The 21,067-nt window shown below is 44.6% G+C and overlaps 1 protein-coding gene across 2 annotated transcripts in view; it reads left to right on the top strand.

Annotated features, from left to right (window-relative positions):
• Positions 1–21,067, top strand: part of mindy4 (MINDY lysine 48 deubiquitinase 4) — a 194,725-nt gene that overhangs the window by 128,190 nt on the left and 45,468 nt on the right. For both annotated transcript variants that reach the window (XM_080213582.1, XM_080213573.1), the window contains exon 14: positions 5,727–5,790. In XM_080213582.1, the coding sequence (XP_080069708.1) occupies positions 5,727–5,790 (64 nt within the window). The remainder of the gene's footprint in view (positions 1–5,726; positions 5,791–21,067) is intronic.

Below are 21,067 nucleotides of genomic sequence, written 5' to 3'. Positions count from 1 at the left end.
AAAGGTTGGGGGCCACGATTAACAGATGGACAGGGCAGGGATCAGGAAAAGGGGAGAGGCAATTGGAAAGAGAATGAACAGGGGGAAAGCAGTGGTGTTTGACATTAATGCACTGGAACGTTGACACAAATATACCATTTTGATGGCAACTTTCATCATTCTCTTTAACGATTGCTGATTAAGCCAAATCCTGGTGCTGGCTTTGTTCAGGTAAATTCTTAGTGAGGTCAGCTACAATAACTTGAGTGAGGTGATCAAGAGGAAAGGACGACTGGCAAAGAAAAGAGTATGAGAATAGCATGACAGTTGACATGAAAGAGAAGCCAAAAAAACTTCTACAATAATGATGGGTTTTTGATAAGAGAGGGGATTAAGGGTTATGGGGAGAGGGCGGGAAGGTGGAACTGAGCCACGACAGATCAGCCATGATCTTATTGAATGGCGGGGCAGGCTCGAAGGGCTAGATGGCCTACTCCTGCTCCTATTTCTTATGTTCTTATGTTCTTATGTAATAAAGGATGGAGTAGGTCCTGTTATCACAGAGGGTGATATGTGCTTAGAGGTGCAAGGCAAGACGGTTTTTGTGTCCACGTTTACTAAGAAACCACATGTGGATTCTATATTGGTAAAAGGGGTGATATTGGTGGCAATAAATCGGTGAAAATTGAAAGGGAGGTGGTTCTGGAAAGACTGATTATGCTTGGGTTTGATAAGTCTCATTGTCCAGGTTGCAAGGGGACAGGAAGTTGGGATAGTTTAAGGGCTTGCCTTAATTTTTCAAAGTTCTGTAGGTACAGGGAAGGCTCCAGGAGTTTGGAGAATGGTAAATATGACATTTCAGAAAATGTGACACCCATTCAGCAAAAGGTGCAAAGATAGTCCCAACAACTGCAGGCCAGTTAGTCTAATATCAGTGTTGGGATTTTGTATCCTTAGTGGGAGGGAAATACCTGGCCGACACTTGGAGAGGTTTAAGTTAATTTAGGAGTGCTAACACTGATTTGTAATAGGCAGATCGTGCTTGACTAATGGGGTGGTTTGCTGAAGTAACAGAGAAGCTGGATGAAAGCAATGCGGTGGATGTTATGTACATGGATTTTAAGAAAGCTGTTAAGAAAGTACTGTTATAATCCTAGTCGATGTTGCTGCTGGAAAAGCCATATCCCAAGGTGGAACCTCATAGATACTAACTTCAATTTCTGTTTAGAAATGTGGAGGGCAGCTACTGAACAGAGTAACAAGAGACTGCCAATGAACTTTTAACAAAAAAAAACTTGTTAAGCAAGAAAATATAAACTATGTTACACTACCCTTTCACTCCAACTATATTGTTACATGTATAGAACAAATGCACAAGTTACAGAATCAGTCTTGTAGTCCATGTAAGCCGATAGGTGACCCTCCAATTTCTCTCCAAAGCTTCTCTGCCCTGGATTGCTATGCGTTCAAGCTTTGCCTTCTACACGCTGTCTCAGAAACTCAGCAGTGCCAAACAGGATACTACTGTTCTAAAAACCCAGAAGAGTTGCAAACCTCCGGCTGACTCCTCAGATCTTCTTGCTTCTCGCAAGCCCACTTTGTCCTAAGGCAGCTCCCTGCAGCTCTATCTTTTTAACCTAGAGCCCTTTTTCTGCTCCTTACTTTTAATTCCACGGAACAGCATCTGTTTCTGATTCCTCTGCTTGTTTTTTGGCTTGACTCTCTTCCTGGGATTTCTGTCTGTCCATTCCCTGCTTTTTGGAACAACTTCTCTTTGGGACCCATGCCCCGAAGCTCCATTCACATTTCCAGCTTCTTCTGGCATCTCTTCCAAGTCAGCTGACCCCCTCCCCCTTTTGCACTGTTTCTCTTGTTTCCTCCTGCTGTGTAATAATGAGGAAAGGTATGAGCTCCGATGATGTGGAACCTGTATGGGTAAAGCTGAGAAAGGTCAAAAAATGGCAATGGGTGTTGTATATAGATCCCCAAACTATGGTGTTGATATTGGGAATGGCATTGAGCAGGAGATTAGACATGCCTGTGATAATAGAACATCTGCAATTATGGGTGTAATTAATCTGCATATAGATTGGCCGAATCAAATTATTCACAATACCATAGAGGAGGAATTCATGGAGTGTAGACGGGATGGTTTTCTGGACCAGTACATTGAAGAAGCAACTGGAGAGCAGACCATCCTAGACTTGGTATTGTGCAATGAGAAAAGAATAATTGGCAACCTAGTTATGTGAGGCCCTTTGGGGATGAGTGATCATAATATGATAAAATTCTTCATCTAGTTGCAGAATGACATAGTTGGGTTCTGAGGTTAAGTTTCTGAATCATTATAAAGGAAATCACGATGGTATGAGCAAGTTGTTGTGAAGGATTGGGAAATGTTACTTAAACACTGATCAGAAGTTACATTTCCCTGTCCTGTGTCCCTGTAGGCAGCCAATCTCAGTGGAAATGTGGGTTGGAAATAAGGCTTCAACTCTGCAGCCCCAAGTCTCCAACCTGCCACTACCTCAAGCTTGGACGGGTACCATGGTGTAGGCATGGACCATCAACCAAAATAGTGGTTTACGCGATTAAAGCAAATGGTAAAGCAAATGCCTGAAGTAAATGACACACATTCCTTAAAACTGGGCTGATATTATGGAGAGGTTATTTGCGGTTCAGCTTTCATAGATCTGACCCTGATTTCAATTATTGTTGTTGCTTTTGATTGCCAATCCCCCCAGATTCATTATTTTTAGAATAAGCTGTTTGTTTTCTTGACCTTTCTATAATGTGTTGGAAACTCCCAAATTTGTGTTCTTTTAGGAAAAAGAAGTCATATGAAATGCAGATGTGCTTTTATTCCTGATAAACGTAAGAACACTAATGCTTATCTCAAAACTGGTGTTATTTTGATAACTTATTGTTTAGTTGTACCTCATGATTCAGTGCAGTCCATATCCCAAGAGTAAAAATGGGAAAAAAATGCTTCCAGCTATTGTGCTGCTTGACTGCAACTAATGGGATGTGGGTAGATGACAGATTTGAAGACAAGTTCCATTCTAGTTCAACAGCTAAAATGCCACTTTGGATCCCTCTTGTGCAATAGTTAACACTGTGGTCCTGACACCAAATGGTATGTTGGCCTTTCTTGTAAAAGGTTGGAGAATGGAGCCCTGCTATGCAGGGCTTTGTTGAGGCCACAACTGGAGATTTTGGGAGATTTGGTAGATTTTGGCCTCCTTTCTTAAGAGCATTCACTAGAATGGACTATAGTATGTGGATGGGAAAGAATTAGAGAGATATGGGCCAAATGCGGGCAAATGGGACTAGCTGGGATGGCACTATGCACTGGTTGGGCCAAAGGGCCTGTTTCCAGGCTGTATTACTCTATGACAGTATGACTCTCGTAACTCCAGGGATGAGAGGGTCCTCCTATGAGGAGGGATTGAGGAAAATGGATTGTATTCTTTGGAGTTTAGAAGATTAAGAGGTGATCACATTCAATAGGATAGAGGTGGAAAGACTTCCCGCTCAAAAAAGACAATAGGACTAGGGGGCACAGCCTCAAGATAAAAGGGGGGCGGTTTAGAACGGAGTTGAGGAGGAACTTCTTCACTCAAAGGGTGGTGAATCTCTGGAATTCTCTGCCCGTTGAAGTGGTGGAGGCTGCCTCGCTAAATATTTTTAAGACGCAGGTTGATGGGTTTTTGATAGGAGAGGGGATTAAGGGTTATGGGGAGAGGGCAGGAAAGTGGAACTGAGCAGCGACAGATCAGCCATGATCTTATTGAATGGCGGGGCAGGCTCGAAGGGCTGGATGGCCTACTCCTGCTCCTATTTCTTATGTTCTTATGTTCAAACACATAAAATCTTTGAAGGCTTGACAGAGCAGTCATTGAGAGGCTGATGTTCCTGGCTTGGACACCCAGAATTAGAGACTGTTTCGGACTGAGAAAATAAATTTCTTCTGCGAGGGTTTGTGGATCTTAGGAATTCTGTACCCAGAGAGCTGTGGATGTTTAGTCGGTTGAGCACGTTCACTAAGATTGATAGATTTTTGGATATGGAGGGAATCGAGGATTATTGGTGATAGGTTGAATTTGGAGCTGGGGATTTGAGGTGGTTGATGAACCATGATCTTATTGATTGGTGGAAAAGCTTTAATGGCCTATCTCTAATTTTAAGATTCTACCCTTTGAGTGGACACTCCATCACTACAAAAAATAGCTTTTAGCTACTTTGTCAAATCCTTTCATCATTTTAAACACTTCAGTTAGATTACCCCTTAATCTCCACGTTGCTCACCATCGTGACTTGGAAATACATCGCTGTTCCTTCAGTGTCGCTGGGTCAAAATCCTGGAACTCTCTCCCGAACAGCACCATGGGTGTAACTACACCGTGTGGACCGCAGAGGTTCAAGAAGGCAGCTCGCCACCACCTTCCCAAGGCATTTTGCATTGGGCAGTAAATGGTGGCCTAGGCAGCCACACTGGCATCCTATAATTGAATAAAAAATACCAGAGTCGTCAAAGACATAGCTTGTTACTGTAATGAAAATTCCCGAGTCACCACACTCCAGTGCCTATTCGGGTACGCTGAGGGAGAATTTAGCATGGCCAATGCACCTAACCAGCATGTCTTTCGGACTGTGGGAGGAAACCCACGCAGACACAAGGAGGATGTGCAGAGTCCCCACAGACAGTGTGTACAGACCAAAGCTGGGAATCAAACTTGTGTTCCAGGCACTGTGAGGCAGCAATGCTGATCACTGTGCCACAAGTATATTGAAATTGTTGGAACCTACACCAGGCCGTGGGCAAGCTCTGACTTTTTGAGTGATAAATTGAAGTGTTACTAGCATATTTGCCTATAAACTTGATTTTAAAGAAATACCTCTCTTCACTGTGTCTGCTTCTTGTTTTTGCACCATCTAATTGCAGTCCAAGGATTGTTTCAGCAATCCTTAGTGTACATCAGTTCCAAAGCATTGATTGCTAGCTAGGTATGGCAGTCAACAATCACCCGTCAAAATCAAATCTTGTTTCAAACAAGTATGTCTTTACTTAAGAGTGTTAAATGTTTGAAGTTATTATAAGCAACATTGTGGTTATTTGAAATGCAGCTAAGTATTGGTGGTGCATTACAGCTTAATTGGAGTCTGGGTTGCTGTGGCAACATGCATTTTGTGTATGTTGTAGTCTGGAGCTATGGATAACGATAGGAGAGGCTCCAACTTTCTTTCCATCACATGGCTGTCCAGTAATCTCTCTTGCTCTTGCCGCCTGTCATTGGTGTGTGTTGGAAGGGTTTGCAGGTATAGTTACCCAACCAGTTTGGCTGTGTGATGAATACACCTTCCTTGGCCATCCAGACTTGGGATGGGATTTGAACCCTGAGCTTCAGGCTCAGAAACAGAGATGCATACCCACTGCGCCATAAGGCTTTCCATGTGGAGAGGTAGAATGCTAGAAAGATGAGTGTCAATGATCCAAATAACTGCTTTCATCATTGATTTTCCTTATGCTCTTGCACGCAGTTTTTCTCAGTGAATTTTATAAACCACAGTGATTTGGAATTTTTGATAATCCTTCTGGGGTTCCTGGAAAAGTGGGTAATTTTTCAGTGCTGTGGATTCAGTCACAGGCATTGAATAAGGGGGCAATATAGGTAAGGTGGCTTAGCGTCCACAGCTGACTGATCGCAAACACTTTTTAAACTGCTACCATTTTGGATTATTTCCAGAGTAAAATCTGACTTTGATGTCCCAAGCAGTACGTTGATTGGAGCTCATGGATACTGTACACAGGTTGGTACCATTTCTTTCTGCAATTAGTGAGGTGGCCATTTTATGTGCTTTGCATGGTTATGCATAATATATATTTTTGAAAGGTGTACTTGGTCCTGATGGGCTGTGCAAGTGGAGTGAGGGAACCTTGAATCATTTCCCAAGATGCTGCTGTGCTTCTCATCTCAGTTGTGCTGTTCTAGGAGGCATTTCCCTGTGGCTTAGGGGGAGCAGTTACCAAACATTTCTTGCAGATCAGCTGTGATGAAGAGCCATTCAGACTCAAAATGTTGGCTCTATTTTCTCTCCACAGATGCTGTCAGACCTGCTGAGCTTTTCCAGCAATTTCTGTTATTGTTTCAGATTCCAGCCTAATCTTGCAGATCACCAGTTGGCTACATAATATATACCATATATTCATTGAGTTTAGAGGTTAGTTAATTTAGTTTGTTTATTAGTCACAAGTAAGGCTTACATTAATGCTGCAATGAAGTTGCTGTGTAATTCCCCTAGTCGCCACAGTCTGACGCTTGTTCAGGTCAATGCACCTAACCAGCACATCTTCCAGACTGTGGAAGGAAACTGGAGCACTTGGAGGAAACCCATGCAGACATGTGGAGAACGTGCAAACTCCACACAGACAATGACCCCAAGCTGGGAATTGAACCCAGGTCCCTGGTGCTGTAAGGCAGCAGTGCTAACCACTGCCACCGTGCTGCCCGGAAGAATGAGAGGTGATCTTATTGAAACTTCTAAGATTCTGAGGGGGTTCTTTTATTCTTTCATGGAAAATGGGTGTCACTGGCTGGCCAGCACTTATTGCCCATCCCTAGTTTCTCTTGGAAGGCAATTCAGAATCAACCACATTGCTGTGGGTCTGGAGTCACATGTAGGCCAGACCAGGTAAGGACAGCAGATTTCCTTCCAAAAGGACATTAGTGAACCTGATGGGTTTTTCCAACAATCAACAATGGTTTCATGGTCATCAGTAGATTCTTAATTCCAGATTTAAAAAAAAATTGAATTCAAATTAGACCATCTGCCGTGGCGAGATTTGAACCTGGGGCACCAGAACATTAGCTGAGTTCTGGATTAATAGTCTCGCGGTAATACCTAAAGGGACATGGTAGATGCTGAAAGGATGTTTCTCGTTGTGGGGGCATCATGGGGGCATGCTTTTAACAAAAAGAGGGATTGCTTGCAGAATGAAGATGAGAAGGATTTTTTTTTCTCTCAAGGTTTGTTATTGTCAGTCTTTGGAATTCCCTTTTTCAGTAGCAAGCAATGGAGGCTCAGTCATTGAAAATATTCAAGGGTGGGTTAGATAGATTTTTGATTGACATGGAAGTTGAGGGCTTATGGAGCATAAGCTGGAAAGCGTAGTTAAAACCGCAGTTATATCAGCCATGATCTTACTGACTGGTGCAGCAGGCTCAACGGGCCCAATGGCCTAACCCTGCTCTTGTTTCATAGAATCGTAAAATTTCTAGAGTGCTGAAGGAGGTCACTCAGCCCATTGAGGCTGCGCAGATCACAATCCCACCCAGGCCCTATTCTCGTAACCCCATGCATTTAGCGTGGGGTCAGTTTAGCATGGTCAATCAACCCAACCCGCACATCTTTGGGCTATGGGAGGAAACCAGAGCACCCAGAGGAAACCCACGCATGTTATGTTCATAGAGTGGACTTGGTTAGATGTGGCAGCCAGAGCCTGCCTGCCTGCCTTTGTCAGCAGCAACAGTCCATGACATGTCAAGACCAGAGATCTTCAAATAAAGTGTCATTTACTCAGTATCCTTAAAAGTAAAAAATGCAGTTTTTCCTACATCTTTCAAAGAAAGTTTAACAAAATATATGTAATTTGCAGAGAAACTTCCTTCTCCTCCCAAAATAATGGACTTAATGATGGTGAAGGATTGATAAATTTTTATTCCAGTATCTTCAGAAGCCAGTTGATCTTGTGAGGCATAATTATAATGTGCCAAGTTTACACAGGCATTTTCCATTACAAATGCTTGTGCTACTTTTCTAGGTTAGCATGTATGGTGTAACCATTTGCCCGATACAAAGTTGAACAGTGTTAATATCTTAAAGTCATAAGCTTGTTGTCAAACGAGGGGCATGCACACGGTGGGTCGTGCGTGGGCTACTCTTGGAGGTTCCAGGAGTGGCCTAGTACTTCGTGTCGGTGTGTGTGCTTGATCCTGGACCGGTAGAAGGGCGCCGCAACAGCTCGGTGACTAGCACTGCTAGCTGTGCAGATACATGGATTTGGGCCTGTGTCTGTGGGAGTTTGTGCATTCTCCCTGTGGATGCGTGGGTTTCCTCCGGGCGCTCCGGTTTCCTCCCACACCCCAAAGATGTGCTCTTAGGCTGATTGGTTTTACCAAATTGACACTATTCTCCCCTGAATCTGGCTAAGTCAGGGGTTCTATTCGTAGACACGCAGGGTAGAATAGGTGTAGGGTGATGCGGCGGCGCGGGCTTGTTGGGCCGAAGGGCCTGTTTCCCGTGCTGGGTTGTTCTTTGTTCTTTGTTTTCCTAAATTATGGAAATGATGTTGGGCTAGGTTGTTGAGAATTGTGTATTGATGGAAGTTTTTTGATGCATCATCGAACCATAGACTCCTACATTACAGAAGACGGCCATTAGACCCATTGAGTCAGCACTGACCACAGAACAGAATCATAGAAACCCTGCAGTGCAGAAAGAGGCTGTTTGGCACCAACCACAATCCCACCCAGGCCCTATCCTCGTATTCCTATATATTTACCCGCTAATCCCTCTAATCTACGCATCTCAAGGCACTAAGGGACAATTTTAGCATGGCCAGTCAACCTAACCTGCACATCTTTGGACTGTGGGAGGAAACCAGAGCACCCGGAGGAAGCCTACGCAGATACGAGGAGAATGTGCAAACTCCACACGGACAGTGACCCAAGCCGGGAATCGAACCCAGATCCCTAGAGCTGTGAAGCAGCAGTGCTAACCACTGTGCTACCATGCTGACCACATTCCCACCCAGGCCCTATTCCCATAACCCCATGCGTTTACCCTAGCTAGCTCCCTTGATACTAAGGACCAATATAGCATGGCCAACCCACTTAACCCACACACCTTTGCACAAACGTATGACCAAATTCCATATATCTGCCCCTGCTGCATATTCCTTCTGAAAAATCTATCAGCCTGTTTTAAAATTAACAATTGATCTGGCATCGATTGCTGTTTGCGGAAGAGAATTCCAGACCTGTACAAGGCTTTGTTGTAAAGTGTTTTAAGTTCACTCCTGACAGGTCTGGCATTAAACTTTAGACACCACCCCTCAGTCCCAGAGTCCCCCAGTCAGCCGAAGCTGTTCCCATTTGATCCTCTCAATAGCTTAATACCCGGAATTGGTGCAGCATTTGCCTTTTGGAAACTTGTGCAATTCTCGATGTGAATTACAGTATTATTTAATCAAGTCCTGTTCTAATTCCAAGTCCACAATGATTGATAGACATTGCCGAATGGAACCAATTCATGTACTCCTACAAGAAAACACCCACTTCATCTCAAAAAGTAGCAGTGACGCAGAAAATAGACTTTGACAGAGGGCAACAGCTAGGCATGCCCCAGCAAGTTTCTTTGAAGAAAATAGAAGAGTTTGGAAGCTTTTTTTTCAGCAGCTTCTTTGGTGCAGAGTTTACTTCATTGCATTTTGCTTGAAAGCAAACTAAATTAACTACTAATTTGAAATATATGGAATTAAACAATTTGGTTAATAAAAAACAAGGAAGGATTATTCTCCCATGGAAGCAAACCCAATCCATCACGCAAACCAACCTCCCATCCATTGACCCTGTCTACACTTCACGCTGCCTTGGCAAAGCAGCCAGCATAATCAAGCACCCCACACACCCCTGACGTTCTCTCTCCCACCTCCTTCCGTCAGGAAAAACATACAAAAGCCTGAGGTCACGTACCAAACAACCCAAGAACAGCTTCTTCCCTGTTGCCATCAGACTTTTGAATGGACTTACCTGGCATTAAATTGATCTTTCTCTACACGCTCGTTATGACTGTAACAGTACATTCTGCACTCTCTCCTTCTCTATGAATGGTCTTTATAGCTTTCAAAAAACAATACTTTTTACTGAATACTAATATATGTGACAATAACAAATCAAATTAAAACTACTCGGAGGATGCCTTTCTAAAGGGGTAGAAATGAGAAGTAGAGAGTTTTCACTGAAATATATCAAATCTTGCTTAGACCATGCTTAAGAGCACTACCTATAGTTCTGGTCTCCATTCTTGCGGTCTTGGACAGATCAGGAGCCATACCAAACTGAAAGAATGCTTTTTATGGTGCATCTGTAAAAATTGGTGAGAGTTGTAACTGACATGCCAAATTTCCTTAGTCTTCTGAGAAAGTGAAGATGTTGGTGGGTTTTCTTTACTATAGTGTCAGGGTGGCGGGACCCAGACAGGTTATTGGTGATCTGGACACTTAAAAACTTGAGGCTGTTGACCATTTCTACTTTGTCCCCATTGATGTAGACTGAGGCGTGTCCACTGTTATTTCTGAGTCGATGACTATCTCCTTGGTTTATTTTCAAAGTAATTTGGACTAATGATCCCACGCTGTCTCACTGTAGAGCAATCAGGTCAGTCCTATTTCCTCACTCTATCCCTGTCGCCTTGCAAGTTTATTTCCCTCAAGTGCCTAACCAATTTACTTTTGAAATCATTGATTGTCTCCACTTCCACCACCCATGTGGGCAGCATGTTCCAGTTCGTTGCCACTTGCTGTGTAAAACATGTCACATACGCCCCCTGCAGCTCTTCCTCAAAACCTTAAATATATGTCCCCTCATCCTTGTATGATCAGTTTTTCCTTGTCCAATTTACCTAAGCTTTGTCTAAAATAATGAGAGCGTGGTGGAGGCAGGTTCAATCAACACTTTCAAGAGGGAATCGGATCATTATAGAAAAGGAAGAATATGGATGGTGACAGCAAGAAGGCGGATGAATAGGTTGCAGTGCACTGTTCGTTCAGAGAACCAGCACAGACACAATGGGCCGAATGGCCTAATTACGTGCTGTAACAATTCTGTGTTTCTGCGATTTACCTAACTGCTCTCCTAATCAGGCCATACAGCTGAGTTGATCATATGTTTACGCTCCACACCAGTATCATTACTTCATTTTACCTGATCAAGATACCCTTAGTCAGCACAGTGGTTAGCCCTGCTGCCTCACAGCGCCAGAGACCTGGGTTTGATTCCCAGCTTGGGTCACTAACCGTATGGATTTTGCACATTCCCTAGTGTCTGTGTGAGTTTCCTCCCACAGTCTGAAAGACATGTTGGTGAGGTGCATTGGTCATGGTAAATTCTCCCTCGGTGTACCCGAACAGGTACCGGAGTGTGGCGACTAGGGGATATTTTCACAGGAACTTCATTACAGTATTAAGGTAAGCCTACTTGTGACACTAATAAACAATTGTTTTTAGTCACTTCTTCACGTTTGATGCATCCATGCTTTAATCTTGTACAATTGTTCAAATGAACCAGATAGTTAACATCAGAGAGTCATAGAGGTTTACAGCATGAAAACAAGCCCTATGGCCCAACTTGTCCATGTTGCCCCTTTTTTTAAACCCCTAAGTTAGTCCCAATTGCCCGTGTTTGACCCATATCCCTCTATACCCATCGTACCCATGTGACTATGTAAATGCTTTTTAAAAGACAAAATTATACCTGCCTCTACTACTACATCTGGTGGCTTGTCCAGACACTCACCACCCTTTGTGTGAAAAAAATTGCCCCTCTGGACTCTTTTGTATTTCTCCCCTCTCGCCTTAAACTTATGCCCTCAAGTTTTAGACTCCCCTAACTTTGGGAAAAGATATTGACTATCTAGCTGATCTGTGCCCCTCATTGATCTTATAGAGGTCTATAAAATACTCCTCAGCCTCCTGCGCTCCAGAGAAAAAAGCCCCAGTCTATCCAGCCTCTCCTTATAACTCAAACCATTAAGTCCCAGTAGCATCCTAGTAAATCTTTTCTGAACTCTTTCTACTTTAATAGTTTCCTTTCTATAATAAGGTGACCAGAATTGCACACAGTATTCCAAGCGTCTCATACAACTCCTGTATTCAGTGTTCTGATCAATGAAACCAAGCATGCCGAGTGCTGCCATCATCACCCTGTCCATCTGTGACTCCACTTTCAAGGAACTATGAACCTGTACCCCTAAATCACTTTGTTCTATAACTCTCCCCAACTGCCATTATCTGAGTAAGTACTGCCCTGTTTCAGTCTACCAAAATGCATCACCTCGCATTTATCTATATTTCTTGAATAACTTTTTTGTTTCTGTCTTCACAGAGGAAGACGTGAATAATTTGCTGGGTGTTAGCGATGGAAAGGTGGTAGGACTGGAGGGTCTTAATGACATTACTGTTACTAGAGAGGTGGTGCTCGACAGACTGGAGGGGCTGATTGTGGACAAGTCCCCAGGACCGGATGGAATGCATCCGAGGGTTCTGAAAGAAATGGCGGAGGTTATAGTGGATGCCTTGGTGGTTATTTTCCAGACGTCGCTGGATTCCGGGGAAGTGCAGGAAGATTGGAAAACGGCTAATGTTACGCCGTTGTTTAAGAAGGGTGCCAGGCAAAAGGCGGGGAATTATAGGCCGGTTAGTTTAACGTCTGTGGTAGGTAAAATGTTAGAATCCGTCATCAAGGAGGAAATTGCGAGGCATCTTGAAGGGAATTGCTTGATAGGGCAGACGCAACACGGTTTCATTAAAGGGAAGTCGTGTCTGACAAATTTACTGGAGTTCTATGAGGATGTGTCTAGGGCAGTGGATAGAGGAGAGCCGGTGGATGTGGTGTTTCTTGATTTTCAGAAGGCGTTTGACAAGGTACCTCACAAGAGGTTATTGCAGAAGGTCGAGGGACATGGAGTTGGGGGTAGGGTGTTAGCGTGGATAGAGGATTGGTTGTCAAATAGGAGGCAGAGAGTGGGGGTCAATGGGTGCTATTCGGATTGGCGGTTGGTGACTAGTGGGGTGCCCCAGGGGTCGGTGCTGGGGCCTCAGCTATTTACCATTTATATAGATGATCTGGAGGAGGGAACCGAGTGCAGGGTGTCGAAATTTGCTGATGACACCAAGATTGGGGGAAAGGCAAATTGTGCGGAGGGTGTGGAGAGTCTGCAGAATGATCTAGATAGGCTGGGCGAATGGGCCAGGAAATGGCAAATGGAATTTAATGTTGGCAAGTGTGAGGTGGTCCACTTTGGTAGGAAGAATGGCAGGAAGGACTATTACTTACGTGGCGAAAAGCTGCAGCAGGCGATGGTGCAGAGGGACCTCGGGGTCCTTGTGCATGAGTCGCAAAAACCCAGCTTGCAGGTGCAGCAGGTGGTCAGGAAGGCAAATGGGATGCTGGCCTTCATAGCGAAGGGGATTGAATATAAAAGTAGGGAGGTCTTGCTGCAGCTGTATAGGGCATTGGTGAGGCCGCAGCTAGAGTACTGTGTGCAGTTTTGGGCGCCGCACCTGCGCAAGGATATTTTGGCCCTGGAGGGAGTGCAGAGGAGGTTTACTAGGCTGATACTGGAGTTGAGGGGATTGAGCTATGAGGAGAGGCTGAATAAACTAGGCTTGTACTCGTTAGAGTTTAGAAGAATGAGGGGAGATCTCATTGAGACGTATAAGATGATGAATGGGATGGATAGGATAGAGGTGGAGAGACTCTTCCCGCTCAAAAAAGACAGTAGGACTAGGGGGCACAGCCTCAAGATAAAGGGGAGGCGGTTTAGAACGGAGTTGAGGAGGAACTTCTTCACTCAAAGGGTGGTGAATCTCTGGAATTCTCTGCCCGTTGAAGTGGTGGAGGCTGCCTCGCTAAATATTTTTAAGAAGCGGGTTGATGGGTTCTTGATAAGAGAGGGGATTAAGGGTTATGGGGAGAGGGCGGGAAAGTGGAACTGAGCCACAACAGATCAGCCATGATCTTATTGAATGGCGGGGCAGGCTTGAAGGGCTAGATGGCCTACTCCTGCTCCTATTTCTTATGTTCTTATGTTCTTATGTCTTCTGTCATCAAGCCAATTTTGTATCCATTTAGCTACCTCACCCTGGATCCCGTGAGATTTAATCTGATGCAACAACTTACCATGTGGTACCTTGTCAAAGGCCTTGCTAAAGTCCGTGCAATCAGCATCAACTCAATTTCCCTCATGTACCTTCTTGGTTACCACCTCAAAAAACTCAATCAAATTTGTGAGACGTGATTTTCCATTCACAAGGCTATGCTTACTGTTCCTAATCAGTCCTTGCGTGCGTCTCAAAATACCTTCTGACAACTTACCCACTATGTGAGACTCACTGGCCTGCAGTTTTCCTTGCAGCCCTTCTTAAACACAGACGCAACATTTGCCACCCTCCAATCTTCAGGCACCTCACCTGTGACTGTTGATGATTCAAATATTTCTACTGGGGACCTGCAATTTCCTCCCTAACCTCCCAATGTCCTGGGATGCACTTCATCAGGTCCTAGGGATTTATCTACCTTGATGTGCTTTAAGATTTCCAGCACCACCACCTCTGTGATATGAAGTGGTGAAGTGGTGGAGGCTGCCTCGCTAAATATTTTTAAGACGCGGGTTGATGGGTTTTTGAAAAGCGAGGGGATTAAGGGTTATGGGGAGAGGGCGGGAAAGTGGAACTGAGACACGACAGATCAGCCATGATCTCATTGAATGGCAGGGCAGGCTCGAAGGGCTGGATGGCCTACTCTTGCTCCTATTTCTTATGTTCTTACTATGTTCTTATATGTACCCTCTTCAAGACATCACTGTTTATTTCCCCAAGTTCCCTGACACCCAAGCCTTTCTTAACAAAGAATACTGATGAGAAATATTCATTTAGGATCTTGTCCATCTCTTGTGGATCCGCGCATAGCTGACCTTGTTGATCCTTAAAAGGCCCTACTCTCTCCCTAGTAGAACTAAACTGGTAGAATTAAAAAATTAAATTTTTGTAGTGTACATTGCTGTGACTCCAATCTAAATATATAGAAGAAAATCTGCCCACATTTATGAGTTTCCGTCCATTGTCAACACAGCATGAAGGAAAGGGGAATTAATAAATGACATTACATGCATTGTTGTGTGTATACTTGCAGTTGGATGAGCATCTTTGTGTTAACATGCCCCTTTCTGTGTATTCAGTGTCCCACTGGAGTCATTAATTATTTCCGTTCATAAAAATGTATTTAATACAGCAGTTTCCCACAGAGATGCAATACCTATAGAAACTGCTCTACACACCAGGAAAGTTGCAGGTTCAAACCTTTGTCTGTACTGATCTTGGGACAGATATAAATTTGAGCAGTGAATAGCACTTGCCACTGTGAAGCCTGGAAAAGGAAGTTTAATTATAATGTAAGGATGTTATGTGAGTGCCCGCAGATCCCTTGGCATGATGATAGTTTTTAAGGTTTATTGGTTCCCCAAAGAACAGTAAGGCAATAAGGAAAGAACAAAACTTTCATTTGTATAGCACCTTTCACAACCTCAGGACTTTCCAAAGAATTTTTACATTGTAATGTAGTGATGTAGGCAGCTTGGCTATTGGTGCCCACAAATGCCCATATACATTATGATAATGACCAACTTACCCCTGTTTGTTAACATTGATTGAGGGATAAGTATTGATCAAGGCCACGTCCCTGGGCCACATCCCTGGTTCTTCTTTGAGATGGTGCCACCTACCTGAATGGACGACAGGGCCTTAGTTTGATGTCTCATTGACAAGGCAGCATTTCCAAAGTGCAACATGCACTTTGTACTGTACTGAAGCCTCAGCTTAGACTATAAGACAAAGGAGCAGAATTAGTCCACTCTGCCCATTGAGTCTGCTCCGCCGTTCAATCATGGCTGATAAGTTTCTCAACTCCACTCTCCCGCCTATTCCTCATAGCCTTTGATCTCCTTAACAATCAAGAACCCAGCTATCTGCCTTAAATGTACTCAATGACCTGGCCTCCACAGCCTTCTGTGGCAATGGATTCCCCACCCTCTGGCTGAAGAAATTCTTCCCCAACTCGTTTCTAAAAGGTTGTCCCTTTACTTTGAGGCTGTTTCCTCAGCCTAGTCTCTCCTACTAATGGAAACATCTTACCCACGTCCACTGTATAAGAACATAAGAAATAGGAGCAGGAGTAGGCCATCTGGCCCTTCGAGCCTGCCCCGCCATTCAATAAGATCATAGCTGATCTGTCGTGGCTCAGTTCCACATTCCCGCCCTCTCCCCATAACCCTTAATCCCCTCTCTTATCAAAAACCCATCCACCCGCTTCTTAAAAATATTTAGCGAGGCAGCCTCCACCACTTCAACGGGCAGAGAATTCCAGAGATTCGCCACCCTTTGAGTGAAGAAGTTCTTCCTCAACTCCGTTCTAAACCGCCCCCCCCCCCTTTATCTTGAGGCTGTGCCCCCTAGTCCTACTGTCTATTTTGAGCGGGAAGAGTCTCTCCACCTCTATCCTATCCATCCCATTCATCATCTTATATGTCTCAATGAGATCTCCCCTCATTCTTCTAAACTCTAACGAGTACAAGCCTAGTTTATTCAGCCTCTCCTCATAGCTCAACCCCCTCAACTCCGGCATCAGCCTAGTAAACCTCCTCTGCACTCCCTCCAAGGCCAAAATATCCTTGCGTAAGTACGGCGCCCAAAACTGCACACAGTACTCCAGCTGTGGCCTCACCAATGCCCTATATAGCCGCAGCAAGACCTCCCTACTTTTATATTCAATCCCCCTCGCTATGAAGGCCAGCATCCCATTAGCCTTCTGGTGTTATGTAATGAGGCGGGTAGAATCAGGGACGTTGCGGTGAAGGATCCTCTTGGGGAGAGTGATCATTGTATGGTGGAGTTTCTGGTGCAGATGGAGGACGACAAAGTGGGTTCCCGGACACGCGTCCTTTGTTTGAACAGAGGGGAGTACGGTAGGATGAGAGAGGAATTGGCGAATGTGGACTGGGGGAGCGCGTTGGAAGGTAGGTCTGCTGAGGAGCAGTGGAGGATTTTTAAGGAGATCTTTCTTGGTGCTCAGCAGAAATTTATTCCGATGGTCAAAAAGGACCGTAGGAGGAGAGGTAATCAGCTGTGGATAACGAAGGAGGTGAAGGAAAGTGTTAAATTAAAAGCGGAGGCGTTTAGAGTAGCTAAGAGTAGTGGGCGAGAAGAGGATTGGGAGAGGTTTAAATGTCAACAAAGATTGACAAAGAAATTGATAAAGAAGGGTAGGATAAACTATGAAGCTGGGCTAGCGCTTAATATAAAAAAGGATAGCAAGAGTTTTTATAAAAAGGAAGAGGCTGGCTAGGGTGAACATTGGACCCTTAGAGGATGAGAAGGGGGACTTAGTGGTAGGGGATGGGGAAATGGCTGAGGTCTTGAATAACTTTTTTGTTTCGGTATTCACGGAGGAGGATGTGAATAATTTGCCGGGTGTTAGAGATGGAAAGGTGGTAGGACTGGAGGGTCTCGATGACATTACTGTTACTAGAGAGGTGGTGCTCGACAGACTGGAGGGACTGATTGTGGACAAGTCCCCAGGACCGGATGGAATGCATCCGAGGGTTCTGAAAGAAATGGCGAAGGTGATAGTGGATGCCTTGTTGGTTATTTTCCAGATATTCTGTAAGTTTCAATGATATCCCCCCCACCCGTCCTTCTAATCTACATCGAGTACAGACTCAGAGTCCTCAAATGCTCCTCATATGTCAAGTTTTTCATTTTCAGGATCAGTCGTATGAAGCTCCTCTGGACCTCTCCAGGTCCAGAGGAGCTTCCTTCCAGATCCTTCCTTCGATACGGGGCCCAAAATTGTTCTCAATTTTCCAAATGTGGTTTGACCAAAGCCTTATAAAGCCTCATCAACACGCTCCTGCTTTTGTATTCTCGTCCTCTTGAAATGAATGCTAACATTGCATGATTGACTTACACGCTGAAGACACAACCTGTGTGTTAGCTGACAGGAAAGGAATCTAAAAGGTACATAAATATTCTTGTGCGTAATAAGTCAGGGTCAGTATCTTATGGAGGTGATAGGAGTCTCAGCCAGCCGAAGAGCAGATGAGAACCCCATGTCACCTTTTCCCATGCAGGCCTACTGCATCATGTCTCACTTGGGGAAAGCCCTTCCCCGGAATCAAGGACCCTGGGGTCAGAAGCTTCTGAGAGTTGTTGGCCAATCATTTCTGTTGAACGGCAGTGCCACCTGAGAGGCGGTGGCTGTTGCCGATCCAGCACTGGGATATTAGTTGGGACGCCAGGCCACAGCTGAGTGAGGCCAGTGAAGGTTTTGTGGAGTGGGAGTCTTATGCCAGGGTGAGGATTGGGATCAAAGTTTTAAAGTTAAAATTTAATTATTAGTGTCACAAGCTGGCTTACATTGACACTGCAATGAAGTTACTCTGAAAATCCCCTAGGCGCCACACTCAGGTGCCCATTCGGGTACACTGAGGGAGAATTTAGCGTGGCCAGTGCACCTAACCAGCATGTTTTTCGGACTGTGGAAGGAAACCGGGGCACCCTGAGGAAACCCACGCAGACACGGGGAGAATGTACAGACTCTAAACAGTGAGCCAAGCCGGGGATCAAACCTGGGTCCCTGGCGCTGTGAGGCAGCAGTGCTAACCGCTGTGCCACCATGCCACCCAGCTTAGCACTCGCACAGAAAGAGGGTGGCTTTCAGTGGGCTGAAAGTGGTTCCTTCCTTCTGACATTTGAATGAGTGATTCCCCCTTCCCCCTCTACCCTGAGACCAGCCTAGGATTGAACCGTGGTCAATTTTCCTCTCATCTAGGGCATAAAGGGAAATTGTAGTGTCCAAGTATTGCTCTGGATGAGATTACCAAATCAGACACTGAAAAGATTGCTAAAAGTTATACATCAGTTATTTCCAATGGTTTGCCTTTAAATATTTTCTTTAGCGTGTTCTGACTTGTTCCTTTGTCAGACCATGTTTTAAAAGTAAAGTGACCTTGATTAATTTTACTTTGTTTCTCATCTTAAATAGCCCACTTAATTAAACTGGTGGGCCAGAGCTATATTAGTTACTAAACAGTTTGAGCTGTAAGTGCTCAAAGTTCCTTCTACTTTGAATGGGTGCCAAACCTGCTGGACCCATAAAGAGTCTGTTCCAGTACGTTGATTGAAGTTTTCTGCAGCTTTTATATCTTACATTCTCACCTCGTGTAATAGTAGCTTCTGCAATCTTAACTAGGTGGGGCAGCACGGTGGCACAGTGGTTAGCACTGCTGCCTCACAGCGCCAGGGACCCGGGTTCAATTCCTGGTTTGGGTCACTGTATGGAGTTTGCACGTTCTCCCCGTATCTGCGTGGGTTTCCTCTGGGTGCTCTGGTTCCCTTCCACAGTCCGAAAGACATGCTAGTTAGGTGCATTGGCCGTGCTAAATTCTCCCTCAGTGTACCTGAACTTTGATGTAATTTATTATTGTCACATGTATTGGAATACATTGAAAAGTATTGGTCCTCGCGCGCTATACAGACAAAGCATACCGTTTTTAGAGAAGGGAAGGAGAGAGTGAAGAATGTAGTGTTACAGTCATAGCTAGGGTGTAGAGAAAGATCAACTTAACACAAGGTAGATCCATTCAGAAGTTTGGCAGCAGGGAGAAGAACCAAATCTGTAAGAAATTGAATTAGAATCTTGTTAGAGAGTTAGAATGAAATTTTAAAAGCACAGAGCGAGAGTAGAAGATAGCGTTAGAAGGTATGCTGGGCACAGCTTGCAAGAAGCCACCTCGCTCTGGCACCATCTTGGAAAAAGAAATAGGCGCTGGTCTATGGCGACTAGGGGATTTTCATTGTAACTTCATTGCAGTACCATTGTATGCTGACTTGTGACTGATAAATAAACTTTTAAACTTTTGTTTACAAATGTGGCTTACATTGAGCTGTGTAAAAGACCTCAGGTTGGATATTTCAATGCTCATGACAGGAAACTTCGGAATAAATTGTATATTCCTTCTTGCTGCACGCAAGCACATTGTGTGTGTCTTATCTCTTGCTCGCTATCTCACGTTTGATGCACTCAGAGAAACATGAGAAACAAAATGTACATAGCGGGGAAAAGTGGAATTCTCAATTTATGATCAAGTGCTTTTCAAACCCAACTCTCATTCTTACGTCAATTTCATTCTGATTTGTAAAATTTGCATTCTTGCTTTCAAGCCCCTCTGTGGCCTCCTCCCTCATTATTGAGTGGCACGGCAACACAGTGGGTAGCACTGCTGCCTCACAGCGCCAGGGACCTGGATTCAGTTCCCAGCTTGGGTCACTGTGTGTGTGGGGTTTGCACGTTCTCCCCGTGTCTGCATGGGTTTCCTCCCACACTCCAAAGATGTGCGAGCTAGATGGATTGGCCATACTAAATTGCCCCTTAGTGTCAGGTGGACTAGCTAGGATAAATGCATGGGGTTATGGGGATAGGGCTGGGTGGGATTGTGGTTGGTGCAGATGCGATGGGCCAAACGGCCGCCTTCTGCACTGTAGGATTCTGTGATATGCAAATTCCCTGCAACCCTCAGACTTTTGCACACCACCAGTTCTGGCCTCCTGCTCGTCCCCTCATCATTCTGCCAAGGGAGGTTGTGTTTTCGGCTGCCATGGCCCCAAGCTCTCGAGTTCCCTCCCTGAACCTCTTTATCATTTATGCCTACTTCTTCTTCCCCTGCCTGCCTTGCTCTATGAAAGGAGAGGTATGTTTCATCTTGTCTTTGTGTTAATGAGTACAAGAATGCTAAATTTCAAACAATCACAATTTAAACCACAGAAGAAAAGCGTGCTCAATAAGTCGGCAGAGAATATTTACTAGGATGCTGCCGGGACTTGATGGTTTGAGTCATAAGGAGAGGCTGAATAGACTGGGAATTTTTTCTCTGGAGCGTAGAAAGCTGAGGGGTGATCTTATAGAGGTCTATAAAATAATGAGGGGCACAGATCAGCTAGATAGTCAATACCTTTTCCCAAAGATAGGAGTGTCTAAAACTAGAGGGCATAGGATTAAGGTGAAAGGGGAGAGATACAAAAATGTCCTGAGGGGCAATTTTTTCACACACACGGTGGTGAGTGTCTGGAACAAGCTGCCAGAGGTAGTAGTAGAGGGGTACAATCTTGTCTTTTAAAAAGCATTTAGACAGTTACATGGGTAAGATGGGCATAGAGGGATATGGGCCAAATGTGGGCAATTGGGACTAGTTTCAG

Source organism: Carcharhinus amblyrhynchos, chromosome 2 (genome assembly GCF_965287045.1).
Source record: "Carcharhinus amblyrhynchos chromosome 2, sCarAmb.v2.hapA, whole genome shotgun sequence".
In the NCBI taxonomy this organism is placed as follows: Eukaryota; Metazoa; Chordata; class Chondrichthyes; order Carcharhiniformes; family Carcharhinidae; genus Carcharhinus; species Carcharhinus amblyrhynchos.
Note: the sequence above shows the minus strand (reverse complement) of the source record. Positions and strands in the feature narration are given on the sequence as shown.